General features: G+C 51.5%; 1 protein-coding gene across 8 annotated transcripts in view; it reads right to left on the minus strand.

Moving 5' to 3' along the window:
* Nucleotides 1-2,062: 2,062 nt before the first annotated feature.
* The window catches only part of Sorbs3 (sorbin and SH3 domain containing 3), a 27,780-nt gene continuing 16,523 nt past the window's right edge, over nucleotides 2,063-13,319 (minus strand). For all 8 annotated transcript variants that reach the window (XM_055610007.1, XM_055610006.1, XM_055610008.1 and 5 more), the window contains 11 exons: nucleotides 12,824-12,910; nucleotides 12,303-12,364; nucleotides 11,607-11,749; nucleotides 11,324-11,376; nucleotides 11,178-11,224; nucleotides 10,904-11,018; nucleotides 7,417-7,542; nucleotides 5,420-5,728; nucleotides 4,576-4,679; nucleotides 4,279-4,385; nucleotides 2,063-2,833 (listed from right to left, as the gene is read on the minus strand). In XM_055610007.1, the coding sequence (XP_055465982.1) occupies nucleotides 2,772-2,833; nucleotides 4,279-4,385; nucleotides 4,576-4,679; nucleotides 5,420-5,728; nucleotides 7,417-7,542; nucleotides 10,904-11,018; nucleotides 11,178-11,224; nucleotides 11,324-11,376; nucleotides 11,607-11,749; nucleotides 12,303-12,364; nucleotides 12,824-12,910 (1,215 nt within the window). In that variant the 3' untranslated portion in view covers nucleotides 2,063-2,771. The remainder of the gene's footprint in view (nucleotides 2,834-4,278; nucleotides 4,386-4,575; nucleotides 4,680-5,419; nucleotides 5,729-7,416; nucleotides 7,543-10,903; nucleotides 11,019-11,177; nucleotides 11,225-11,323; nucleotides 11,377-11,606; nucleotides 11,750-12,302; nucleotides 12,365-12,823; nucleotides 12,911-13,319) is intronic.

Below are 13,319 nucleotides of genomic sequence, written 5' to 3' on the forward strand. Positions count from 1 at the left end.
AAATAAAGCAGGCTGTGCAAGCCATTAAGCCGTGTTCCTCCATGGCTTCTGTTTCAGTCCCTGCCTTGAGTTCCTTTGATGGTGGACTGTGATGTGGAACTGTAAGCTGAAGCACACCCTTTTCTTCCCAAGTTGCTTTTGGTCATGTTCCCTCAGCAGTAGAAGCCCTGACCATGACAGTGTTTTTATCACAGCAACAGAGAAACAAAACCAGGACAGGCAGTTTCCACAGCTCTTCAGGGGCCTCATTTTCCCCATGAAGTGATGTCCATCTGATTCTCCTGCTACGCAGATGCTTTCCCATAGGAGCAGTTCAAGGATTACAAAGCAGAAAGGTTGAAGGACGTGGTAGGGAGGGGAGGCAACAGAAAAGAATTCACCTTCATCTCATCCAATCAATGATTCAAACAATATTCACTAGCAAGTATTTATTGATCACCCACAGTGTGCCAGGTACTGTGCCAGACCATCTTTGGTGACCCTTAAGGATGCCTCAGCCAGGCTCTGCAATCACATCCAGGTCAACTTTCAGGCCTCCCTGCTGCAGAATCAACTGACCATGAGCACGACTCTGGCTTGCAGGTAGGACCTGTCCTGCTCTAAATGATTCTGCCCCTGGCACAAGTCACACCCTTCACCTGCTTGACAGGTGGGCCACCCCAGAGCCTCTGGCTCTCTTCATCAGGCCAAGGTGCCAAAGTGGCCACCTCACAGACCTGCCTGGTGGCTGTGAGAGAGTTTTCAGGGCCTCATCAAAGAGAAGGTTTGGTTTCTATCCAGTGGGGGGAGGGGGGTTCAACCCTAGACTGTTTCATGAGGGCACCAAGGAACATAAAACAAGAGAGGATGAGGGATCAAAGGCAGGCCAGCAGGGCCCTAGAGAGTTGTCACTCCTAGACAAGAATGGGCTGGACTTGCCAGTCTAGAGCCATACCAAGATGAGCACTGGGTGCAGTGACTGAATGGAGGAGGGCATAAGGGCACTCAGGTCTAGTTCTGCAAGCAGCTGTTTAACCACCCTGGCTGGCTGGGGTCCAAGCCACACCCAGGCTCAAGGAGCCAGCCAGGGCCAGGCCACTGCCCTGTGCACGTAGGATTTCCCCCGTCCTGACGAAACCAGGCACACCATTCTCCATGTCGGCCACCAGCTCTACCTGTTTACCTCAGGTGAGGACACCTTAAGTGGCAGGCCGAGGAGACAGGAGTACCAGGAAGAACACAGAGGCAGCCCAACCCTAGACCATCCCAAAGTCATCCTACATGCTTCCCCTCCTCCAGGAGCCTCTGGACTAGGACTGCAGGGCGCTCGGTAGATGAGGTTGAGCTGACTCCGACCTTCATTGAGTCTACTGTTTAGGTGAGGTGACGTGTGTAGTACCTTTCCTGCCTGCTCAACTGTCAGCCACAGCTTCCTATCAGCGGGTGTGGTGGCTCTAGTGCAGGCTGAAGCAGGAGTTTTAAACCTACGGTTCCAGGCCAACCTGGGTCAAAGAGGAAGACCCTGACTCAACACGAACGAGAATGGAGTTTTCCTTTTCTGGAGGAAAGGCTGGGCCCAGGATCTGCTAATGTCCCCAGAGGTCACCTAGCCCTTGGGAGAGAAGAATTACTTAGGTTACCTCTGCCCAACCCACTCCCAGCTTCCCCAAACTGAAGGCGCAAAGACCTGAGCCCTGAGAAGAAAAACACAAGGGTTTGGTGTGGAAATGGAACACAGAAAGGAAAACATTACTGGGGAATAGTTAGAAATATCATCAGAATCATCAACCTCTCGGTAACAGCTCTAGAATCAAGAACACACATCAATCCCCAGCTCTGGACTCTTCAGGCCTTGCCCTGTACCCACTGACATTAGTTCTCAGCACTTCTGATCAGATACCTGGTCCTTGGGGTTGCTCCACTCTGCTTGTCACCCCTGCTGAGACAGGAGACTGGTGTTTAACTCCCCTTTCCATACAGCTGGCCCACATACTTGGAACCACAACCCATGACAGGAAGGAATCCCACAGTCCTAAAGGGGTAGACCTCTTACACCCACCCAAAAGAAAATGATGCAGGCGGGTTCTTGTTATCCGTGTTTATTTTACATTCTCTTCCAGAGTGGACCTGGACATGGAAAAGAGCTGGGAATTAGGGCAGCAAGCAAGTGTCCCTGTAAATCTACCTTCTGTTAGGCCAGGGCAGTTGTGTGCCTCAGTCTGTTAGGGCTTTACGGGGAGGCCCTACCCAGGGGCTCAGTAGCCTCTGGGAGGAGGAAGCCTTGAGGCAAGGCCTCTCACTGGACCTTGAAAGCTGAGAAGGTGTTCCCCACCTTGTGTCTAGGTCCAGCTGGAGGCCAGAAGGCAAAGTGGAAGCAGGCAAGCTGGTGAAAAATGGGAGGAGGCCTTTGGTCTCCACCAGGGTAGGAGGCTGGTTCTTATTAGAGGAACCCCATGGGGGTGAAGTGAGAGCCAGTCCCCATTAGGGGAAATGCTGGGGGATGGAGGCTTGGGGGTCTGGTCTCAATAAGGCCTGGAGACAGTCTCCACATGAAAGCAGACATCTGTATTTGAGGGGTGGTGAAGAAGGCTGTCAAAGGAATGCCTGTGATTTGCGGGTGGGAATCAGTCCAGGGGACTTCCAGGGGGCTTGGAGGGAGAGTTGCTGGGGTCTCTGCAGATGCTGGGAGCACAGGTCCTGGGGGAAGAGGATGTGGGGGGACCTTTCTCCCTCCCATAGTGCTACTGCTCCCCACCCCATCCTCGTTGGCTCCAAACTGCCATAGAGACCACTCACACAGGGGCTACATAATTTCCAGGGAATGTCCCAAATTTCTGAGTTCTCCGGGAGACTCCTGAAAAAGGAAAAAGACACATAATGCGGGTTAGGGTGCGCCCTCCGCTGACAGTATCTGGAACTGCAAGTGGAATTGGGTTCTCGGAGAAAGGACTTGATTTCCTCTCCTTCCTGCCCCCGCCCCCAGCGGTACAAGCAAAGCTACACTTCCAAACCAACCAATGAAGGCAACTCTGCACACAGCACTAACTCCATGTTTCTTTGAGAAAACCAGGAATTGGGAAGACGAACCACAGACCTTTTACGGGGAGGAACCCACTGATATAGGAGAGCAGCTTCAACTCAAAGATGGACACAAGGCTCACACACACACACACACACACACACACACACACACACACACACTGGCAGAAGCACATGTTCTGGAGTGAGAAAGGAAATGTACTTGAAATGCACTAGTACATAGAAGGGCCTAGGCCTTTTCCTTTTCTTTCTTTTTAACTCATCTACACGTAAGTGGCTATTGGATACCATCAGACAGCACAGGTCCAAGCCATTCCCCATAGCATTTCGGCTTCTGCCACAGAAAGATTGCTTTTTCTTCCTGTCTACAGAAGTGCACAAAGCGTCATACGTGGTATAAAAAAAGATCCAAAGCAAAAGAGCATGACTAAAACAAGAACTGAGGACCGCTGACGTGGTGTGAGAAGCTGGACTGGCACTGAGCCACTGCGAGTCAGATTAGAAAAGGAAGACTGGATTACCAAGGGCCTGTTCCTATGGCCACCTCGGCCCAGGCAGCGCTTCAGTCCTTTGGGCCCCAAAGTCTGCTTGTTAGAAGTCAGGGCTTCGAGCCATTCACTTCTCTCCATGGTCTACCTATCCTTTGAAGCCAAGAGTATACAAGGTTTGCCTATTTTAGGGAGTCAGCTAGCACCAGACAAGATCAGCATGAGGCTTTAGGTCTTAAATCGTAAAGTGTGATATCTTAGGCCAGTAGGATTTTTTATGGGTGGGATGGGGATGACGTTGAGATAGGGGTTTACTGTGCAGCCTCAGCAGTCCTGGAATTCTCTCTGCAGGCCAGGCTAGCCTCAAACTCAGAAACTTGCCTGTCTCTGCCTCCTAAGTGCTAGGATTAAAGACATAGACCACCACTGCCAGGCTGGCTGAGATCTTCAATTATTTCTCAGGCTGTGGGAGCGGGTAGGGGGCAGGGTGGAGGACGCTGGGATGTGAGACCGGCTTGAGGAAGCAGTGGTAAGCAGAGGGAAGGAACAGTGGCCTGGGGGTCAGAAATCCTGTCCCAAGAGTGATTCTCTCACCAAGCACACACTGAGGCAGTCTGCACTGGTCAGGACAGGAAGAAAGGCACTCTCAATTCAGAGGGTAGGTGGGGATGTTGGCTCTGAATCTTTACGGATCCAACACTGCCACTTAAATCCACAAGGAGACCCTGAGGTCCTCCTTTCAGGCCAGCCCTCCCCTTCCTAGACCACATACCCACAAACCAGCCATCGTCACATTGCTGCATGACATCTACACGGTCTCCCTCACGAAGCTCCAGCTCGTCCTCATTCTGGGGCCTGTACTGGTACATAGCCCGGTACCTGTGGGAAACGGCAGCATGGCAGCCAGAGGCCTTAGGCTCCTTCCCAGACCTGCCCTCCCCCACCACCTAAGCACCAAAAGACTAGCTCTACCTGGGAGTTTCCTATGAGTGAAGAAGAGTAAGACCTGGAATCTGTATTGCCCGCTAACAGCTCCTACCCAAGGCAAGCACCCTCCACTGGTACTCACGGAGTCCAGTGTATCTCTGTGGTGCTTGGGGAGGAGGCCCCCAGGTCTACGGGACGGCTGGTGCCTCGAGGATGGGACAGAGATGGTCCCGGGGTACTGAGATTCTGGGGGTTCACGGGAAGAAAGGAAGGGCAGAAAAAAGAGGTGTGAGGGGGAAGCAGTAGACTGGAGTCCAGCAGAGCCTGATGGCCGGTTTTCATGCTGTCTCCTCAAACTCCCAGGCCCAGGAGTGTGGGGCTTAACTAGATCACTTCAGAGGAACTTGGATGTGGGCCCAGGCCCCAGGCAGGGAGAGTAACTGGACTTCTGAACACCAGCAAGGGCAAAGCAGGTCCGAGGAGGAGCAGGGAGCAGGTGTACCTGCTCAGAGAGGCATGCTGGCTGAACATGTGGACCCAGGGCCAAGTGCACAATGAAGGGCTGCCAAATACCTTTGCTCAAACCTACCTCGTCAGTCTTCTCCAGTGGGAACTATTGCTTTTCTATACAGGGAGACCCAAACCCAGAAAGTACCGGCCACTTGCCTGTGGGCCACACAGCAAGCAAATACCAGAGTTCTGACACCTAGGCACTATTTTGCTAAAGATATCCACTAAAATAATGGCACCTTGGAGGGTCAGGTCTAGCCTGTCACGCCAGCTGGTCCTGCCCAAGCCTCTCTGAGATGGATGATCAAAGATTAGAACAGCCTCAAGGAGGACGGGGCCAAAGCAAGATGGGACCAGACTAGGTTCTGCCCAGTTTTCCATGTCTCTGTCCAGAAGCTGTCTAGGAAGGCTTACCAGTGTATTTTTTTAGACCAGTCAGAGGACAGGAAGACAGTGTGAGAAGCAGGCCAACTTACCTGGGTTTGAGATCTGGGCTCCTGGAGGGTAATGGGGAAGGGGAACATGTTGCGGCGAGGGGAGGTCCGACCTCCCCAGTCAGTGGGGTCCACACTTGTTGAGGGGAAGCTGGAGTGACTGGCTGGACGAGACGCGGCTGTCAGGTGAGGTGATGCAGGAAGCTGGGGGCTGTCATCGCAGACCCGGACCCGGGGCTCCCGGTTTATCTGCACGTAGCTGGCAGGGAAGATGCCTTGGCGTCCTGTGCCCGTGATTCGCCCCTCATACCAATGTTCGTTCACCTTTCGGATCAGGCAGATGCGCTCCCCCTGAGGGGTTAGAGAGGAGTTCATGTCAGCAGGGGTCTCGTGGGCATCACACACCTGAGGCAGGCTTCCCTGGGTCATTTCATTCAGAAAGGGTCAGTAGGTTATCCAAGGTCACACAGCTAAAAACGGAGGAGCCGGGAACAATATCAATCCCTAACTCCAGTCATTAATTACACTGATACAAATCCCAGTGCCAAGTCTAAGCTGTGTGGCCTCGGGCAAGCTGCTCTGCCCCTCGGAGCTTGGTTTCCTTGTGTGTTAAGTGGTATAACTAGCCACTGTTGTTGCTATGAGACACCGAATCAAGGTGGCCTTAGGTAGCACTGGGCAGATCTTAGCATGCTACCACAGTCCTGCCCCAACTCACATCCTATGACTCTCCCCCAGAGCGGAAGGCATTCTCAGGATGAGCTGATGGAAGCTGGTTTTAGAACTGCCATCACGTCAGCCGGCTACCCTCAGGAGGATGTCCCCACCCGTCGCTGCCCGGTCCTCTCCTGCTCAGCCACCCACCCCACCTCCTTCCCTGCCCATCTCTGGAGCCAGCTTTCCTTAGAGGTACTCATTAGGGCTATCTGTGGTGACTGCCCCCAAATTTAATCAAAGGAAGGCCAGTTTCTCATCTCACAGAAACTTCTAAAACTTTCTTCACCAAAACATACATGTCAGTCATATTCCACATACACCCATGTATGTACACACATAAGGGCCTGGTGTTTGATACAGTACCCTCTACACACAAAATTTCTTTCTGTTTCCTTTAAAAGTGTAGATTACGATCCTCATGGCTGACCAACCAGATGATTAAAGACATAATGCTAGGGCCAGGCATGATGGCTCAGACCTGTAATCCTAGCATTTGGGCAGCTGAGGCAGGAGGACTACAGTGAGTTCTGGAAAATCCTGGCCTACCACAGTGAATTCTAGCCCAACCTGGATGATAGAGGGAGACACTGTTCATAACACTCTTTCAAAAATGGGATAAATTGGCCAAGCCATGGCACATGCTATAATCTCATGCTACTTAGAAGGCTAAGGCAAGAATCACAAGTTCAAGGCTATGAGGATGGAGAGATACTCAGTGGCTAAGAGTATCTGATGTTCTTGCAGAGGACTGGGGTTCCATTTCCAGCACCCGTACAATGGCTCACAAACATGCTATTCCTCTTTCAGGGTCTGATACTCACTTCTGGACTCCATGGGAGCTACACATATATGCCGGCAAAACACTTGTACACATAAAAAAGATGAAAAGTTCAAGGCTAGCCTGAGCTATAGAGTGGGATCAAGGCCAGCCAAGACTGTAGAATGAGTCCAAGGCCAACCTGCACTGTAGAGTGAGTTTAAGGCTAGCCTGGGCTACAGAGTGAGTTGAAGGACAGCCTGAGCTATAGAGCAAGTTCAAAGCTAGCCTGGGCAACTTAGCAAGACCCTGTCTCAAAATTAAAAGTAAAATGAGGGCTATAATAGAGCACTTGTCTTGTATGGACAGGATCCTTAGTTCAGTCACCAGTACTGGGGTTAAAAAAAAAAAAAAAAAAAGGGTAATCTATTCCAAGAGATTGGAAAAAACAACAACGACCAAAATCTAACTAAAAATCTGAGTACAACTGATACTTTTTTAAATGTTCATTTTTTTTTTTTCTTTTCCTGCAGGATCCCCTTTGTCTTCCCCTACCTGGCCTCACCTTTCGGAAGGACAGCTCCACTTCCAGCTCTCCCTTGAACGAATATTGGGCTATAGCGTCTCCATACTCCAGCACCTGGTATGTAGGTGGCTTGATGGGCTTGGGGATCTCATCAGCAGGCAGAACCTGCAGGGAGGGCCGGGCGAGAGAAACATTCAGAACAGATGCCAACAGGATACACACCCATCCTCCTGGAAGAGGGAGCAACACAGAGGGCATCATGAACAAGGCTGCCTCTGGTCAGGTGTCATATCCAGGCACTAAGCAGACGCAGCCTTGGAGATGGCAGTGGCGGTGCAGGCAGGCTGTGAGAGATGGGTCATCCAGGAAAGCTTGCTGGAGGAAGACCTTTCAGTGCTTTCGGTGGAGATGTGCAGGATGGTGAATGAAAAGAGAGAAGCCAGTCCAACTAGAGCGTTATGGCGGGCCACAGAGCAAATGAAGGTGATACAGTGTGGTGGTTTGAGTAAGAATCGTCCCTATAGGGTCATATATTTGAATGCTTAGCACCAGGGAGTGCTGCTATTTGAAGGATTAGAAGGATTAGGAGGAGGTGTGGCCTTGTTGGGAGAAAGGTATCTCTGGGAATAGGCTTTGAGGTTTTAAAAGCTCAAGCCAGGCCTAGTAATTTTGTCTCTCTCTGTTTTTCTCTGTTGTCTGTCTGTCTGTCTGTCTCTCTCTCTCTCACAGACACACACACTGCCTGTAGATCAGGATGTAACTCTCAGCTCCAGCTCCATATGTACCACCATTCTCCCTGCCAAGATGATAATGAGCAAAGACTGAAAACTGTAAGCAAGCCACCAATTAGCTACTTTTTTTTACGAAAAGTTGCCTTGATCATGGGTGTCTCCTCAGAGCAGTAGAACAGTGACTAAGCCATACAGTCTAGACGTCTTGATCAGGTTCATTTTCTCTGATAGTTAAAGAATTAATAGGCAGCTGGGTGGTGGTGGCACACACCTTTAATCCTGGCACTGGGGAGGCAGAAGCAGGCGGATCTTTGTGTGTTCGGGGTAAGCCTGGTCTATAGAATGTGTTCCAGGACAACCGGGGCAAGAGGTGTTTATCAGGGCTGAGGAAACACACACAAGCAGCAGACACAGCAAGAAAAAGACCATCTGCAAGGGAAACCAAAACATCCAGTCTCTTCTGCGGGCTGTGGTATTTTAAGCATCCGAAAGCTCGTCCTCCCCTGATTTAGGGTTGGTCAACTTGAAGAAAACTAAAATGGCTGATTGGCCCCCAACTGTTGTGTAATATGCCCAGTCCATGAACTTGTTGAGCTAGTTCATCCAGAGGGACTGCTTGAAAGACAAAGACTTACAAGGCCTTTGTTTGAAGCTTTTGTCTCCAGTCAGGAGGGAGAGGAAGAAGCCGGACATCTTGGAAACTCACCATCTTTGTTACCTAGCCATGACCCTTCTCCCTTTACCTACCAGGTAATCTGTCTAACTCCTAGTCTCTCAAGGATTCTGAGCTGCAGAGTAACTTGTTCTAAAACTGGGAAATTATTGTTGTTGTTACATTTGTTTTCTTAAGACAGGGGTTCATTGTATAGCTCTGGCTGTTCTGGAACTCACTATATAGACCAGACTAGCCTCAGACTCACAGAGATCCACTTGCCTCTGCCTCTCAAGTGCTGGGATTAAAGGCCTGTGCCACTAGGCCTGGCTCGATTTATTCCATCTTTTACCACTGCTGAGGGCCAAGTGACCCTTAGTTCAAGTGTCTTGGTCCCTTCTTCCCTTTGGCCCCACCAGGGCTCTGAATCCCCATGCTTTCTGGATCGACCCTATTCGTAAAAATCAATAAGCTAATCGACCATTTCACACTAAACTGAAGATGACTGATGGGCTAGATGACTGTATATACTTAGTAAAACCATTGAAAACAGAGAGATGAATGGGTGGACATTAGCTGTGATATCTGTTAAATAATTATAACAGCCTACTCAGTTATCAAAAGGAAATCACTAAGGAAATGGATAAACAATTTAAGTTAAACAGCAGCAAAAATAACAGCAGCAGTAGTAGTAATATCATCATCATCATCATCATCATCATCATCATCATCATCACCATCACAATTTGGTCAGGCCCGGTGGCACATACCTTTGATTCCAAGCACTTAGGAGGCAGAAGCACACAGATTGCTGTGAGTTCAAGACTAACCTAGTCTATATCCAGGGCCACATAATAAGATCTCGTCTCAAAACAACAACAACAAAAAATGTATTTATTTATTTATCTGTGCAGCTAAAACAGTGCTTAGAAGGAAAGTTATAGCATCAAATACTATTATCATCAATCACCTAAACTAGCAGGAGGCAGGAGGGTCATCATGAATTTGAGGCCAGCCAGGGCTACATAGTGAGTTCTAGTCTGGCCTGGACTACTGTGCCACTCTTGTCAAAAGAAAAAAGAAAAAAAAAAGACAGGCTAAACTTTCTCTCTGACAAACTAAACAAGAAAAGTAAAATGATGGAAGACTAACGATGAAACTGAAAACAACAACAACAGAGAAAAATTAACAACCAGATGAAAGGATACACAACTGCAATACAAGGAATGGGAGGACAATCATTACATCACAAGTGTTCAAGAAAGAATGCTGCGGGGCCGGGGGGTGGCTCAACGAGGGTACAAGCCTGATGACCCCCAGAACCCATATAAAAGCCGGACACAGCATTAGCAAACAGAAGACCCTACCTCAAGGAGGAAGGAAAGAATTGACACCCTCTGACCTCCAGATATGCACCATAGCAGGTTTCTGCCTTCACATACAAACATATCCACACATACAAGAATATTTAATTTTTTTATTTTATGTGCCTTGGTCTTTTGCCTGCATTCATGTCTATGTGGGGGTGTCAGATCCTCTGGATCTGGAGTTACAGACAGTTGTGAGCTGCCATATGGATGCTGGGAACTGAACCCGGGTTCTCTGGAAGAGCAGACAGTGCTCTTAACCACTGAGCCATCTCTCTAAGCCCAAGAACAAATATTTAAAAATTTAAGGGAATGTGATAAACAACTTTATGTCTGAGGCTTAGTTAGCTATGACCCAAGACACAGATACTAAAAATAACCTATACGTTTCAGCCTGCATTTAGACATGACTCTGCTGCTTAGCACAGAAGAGATAATTATCACTCCCCAGCCAGCGTAGGGAACAAGCAAGCAGGTAACACACCTGAACCAAGTGATACACCAACAAGTGAACTGTCAAACATTTCACATTCTAGCTACTTGAGATCTCGATAGAAAGATGGAGTCTGATAGCTAAAATCTGCGGCTCCAGTGGATCGGTGGCTTCTGGGTCAGGGGCTCTTCATCCTCCCCTGGGCTGGGAGACAGACTGTGGCCTGGACCAGCTGACATGTAGGCCAGAGACATTCGAGAGAGATAGCCCAGAGCCCTCACAGTTTAAGTGTCTCCCAACCCAGGGCGCCTCCCAGTAGGCTCCCTTTACCTCTCCGACTTACCTCCACATAATTAGCTGGGAAGATACCCAGCCGGCCATGGTGCTCCCCCTCCAGCCAGTTCTTGTCCACTTCTTTATGGATGTAGACGATGTCACCCTTCTGTAGAGTCAGCTCCCTGCAGGGGACAGCACCGCCGGCTTCCTCACCTTTCTCCTTCAGACCCTGTCCTGGGTACCACCTCCCACTCCAGCCTTCTGCCCACTGAAGTCCTTCCCTACCCTGCCCGGTGCAGACTTCCCAGGATGGAGGGGCAAGGGCTGAGAAGGCCACTTACTTGGGGGACTGAGCCTGGAAGTCAAACTTGACCCGGGCAGCTTTCCTCTGGTAAGGGAGAGAGGACAGAGTGGGCTACCTCTGCCAGACAGGGACCTGCCCAGACAACTTCCTGACCCCTGACCCCTGACCCTGGGACTCTCTTACCTTCTTCTCCTCTCTCCTCGCAGGGCTGCTACCCCTTTCAGAGGCATTAGGTTCTGTGGAGAAGCACCACCTCAGCTTGGGGAGGTCATGTCTGGGGCAGGGGGAGGGCGGGGAATTGGGTTGGGATGGGCTAGGTTAGGCAGGTTAGGCACAGGGAAGCAAGGGGCTCTGTGACCTTCCCACCCCCCCCCCCCTTCCTAGTGCACCACATAAGCTGTAAGAGAACTTCCCGAACCTGTAGAAAAGGCGGTTCACTGCCAACAAAAAACAGGATTTGTCTTACCTCGGGCTGAGGAAGGATAGACAAAATCTCTACGTCCCAGAAAGGGGCTTCCTCCTCCATCTGCCATTCTGTGGGGGCTCAGGGGTCGGGAAGACCTGAAGGAGGGTGCATGCGGGGAGCTGGGCCTCCAGGCTGAGGACTGGCTGCAGGGACAGAGGCTCAAGTGAGTCACCTGTCTGGAACTTTACATCCCTCAGGGCTAGTCAACATACCTTACTGACCCGACCCCCCGCCCCAGCCAGGCCCTCCTGCTACCCTCATCCTGTCCTCTGCCTCCCAAGGCCTCTTCCCAGGTCCTTCCCAGGTCCGGGACTCTCAACAGGATGTCCTACTTCCCGTGCAGCTGAGGGCCGGGAAGGGTGAGGCCTTGGGTTAGGAGAGGCGAGGAGGCCGCCCAAGGAAACGAGGAAACACGGAAACTGTCGGGGGCTCGGGTCCCACCATCCGCAGCCGTCACCGCTGCTGCCACCGCCACCTGAGTCCTCGGCTTAGGTCAGGTGGCCCAAAGGGAGCACACAAGCCCCAGCAGAGGTGCGGTTGGGATGGCCCTAGGCCACTTTTCAGACCTTCAGGCCCCTCCTCTAGGGTTCGCCCGTCCCCCATCGTGGGCAGGGCCATCAGCCCCTCTCCCGGCCCTCGCCACGTCCCCTCCCCCGGGAACAGACCCTCTGTGCTGGCAGTGTCTCTGCCACTCACCGGGCGGAGGGCCGCTGCTCCTGGACTGGCTGCTCAGAGGACCATCGTGGAGCTTGAGAGTTCTGCGTGGGGACACCGGACGTGATCAGAGCCTGGGTCCCTGGGGCCAGGGCAGCCGAGGCCAGTGCCGCCACCTCCCCCGGAAAAGTTCGCAGCTCGGGAGGGAAGGAGGCCGGAGAGGGGCGGGACGCGGGGTCCTAGAGGCGGGCGCGAGCCTTCGCAGGGAGGAGGCAAGGAGAAAGGAGGCCGGCAGGGGAAGCAAGGGCCGGGTCGGGTCTGGGGGTCCCTGGGGCTGCAACTAGGGGCGGGGCCTGGCAGGGTGGAGCCCCCTGAACCCGATGGACTGAATCAGAGTTGGCCGGGAAGGGTTTGTGGGGTAACTTAGAAAGTCGACACCCAGTGTTTTGTAGAAGGCTTAAAGTCCGCCCAAGGTCTCCAGTTTCTAGGTCTGCCCTGCTTCCCTCTGTCCCCTACTGCTGTGGCTAAACCTTTCCCTCTAGAAGCCCTGTGGAGGTTGGTACCTTGTCGGATGGCAGGCGGGTCTCAATGGCCCTCAGGTCCTTGTCCAGCTCCGCGCTCAGCTTGGCCAATTCTCGTTCTAGCAGGACCTGGGGGATAGGTTCCTCTTGGGAAGTGCATTGTGTTAGTGGCTGGTCAGAGTTCAGAAGTGAGAGGCTGTGAGAGGGCCAGGCCTCAGGCAGGGGGCCAGCACAGATTTCTGATGCTTGGAACATGCTTCAAGTCCCAGGAAGGTGTCATCCCTGTCACCAATCCAGGACCACGGGGTGTCAAGAGTCTTTCCTGGTCTTTTTAATTTGGGGGGAAGGAGTATGGGATTGGGGAGTGAATATGTTTTTGTTTAAGAACCTGAGGGCCTGCCAGATTCCTTTCTATTGGCTTCTATGGCCTTCCATGGCCTGTTTTCACTGTACCCACCCAGGACATGGCTCATTCCAGGGAGCTGAGCTTTACACACACACACACACACACACACACACACACACACACACACACACA

This window comes from Psammomys obesus, unplaced genomic scaffold, assembly GCF_907164565.1.
Source record: "Psammomys obesus unplaced genomic scaffold, mPsaObe1.curated_primary_1811, whole genome shotgun sequence".
Classification (NCBI taxonomy): domain Eukaryota; kingdom Metazoa; phylum Chordata; class Mammalia; order Rodentia; family Muridae; genus Psammomys; species Psammomys obesus.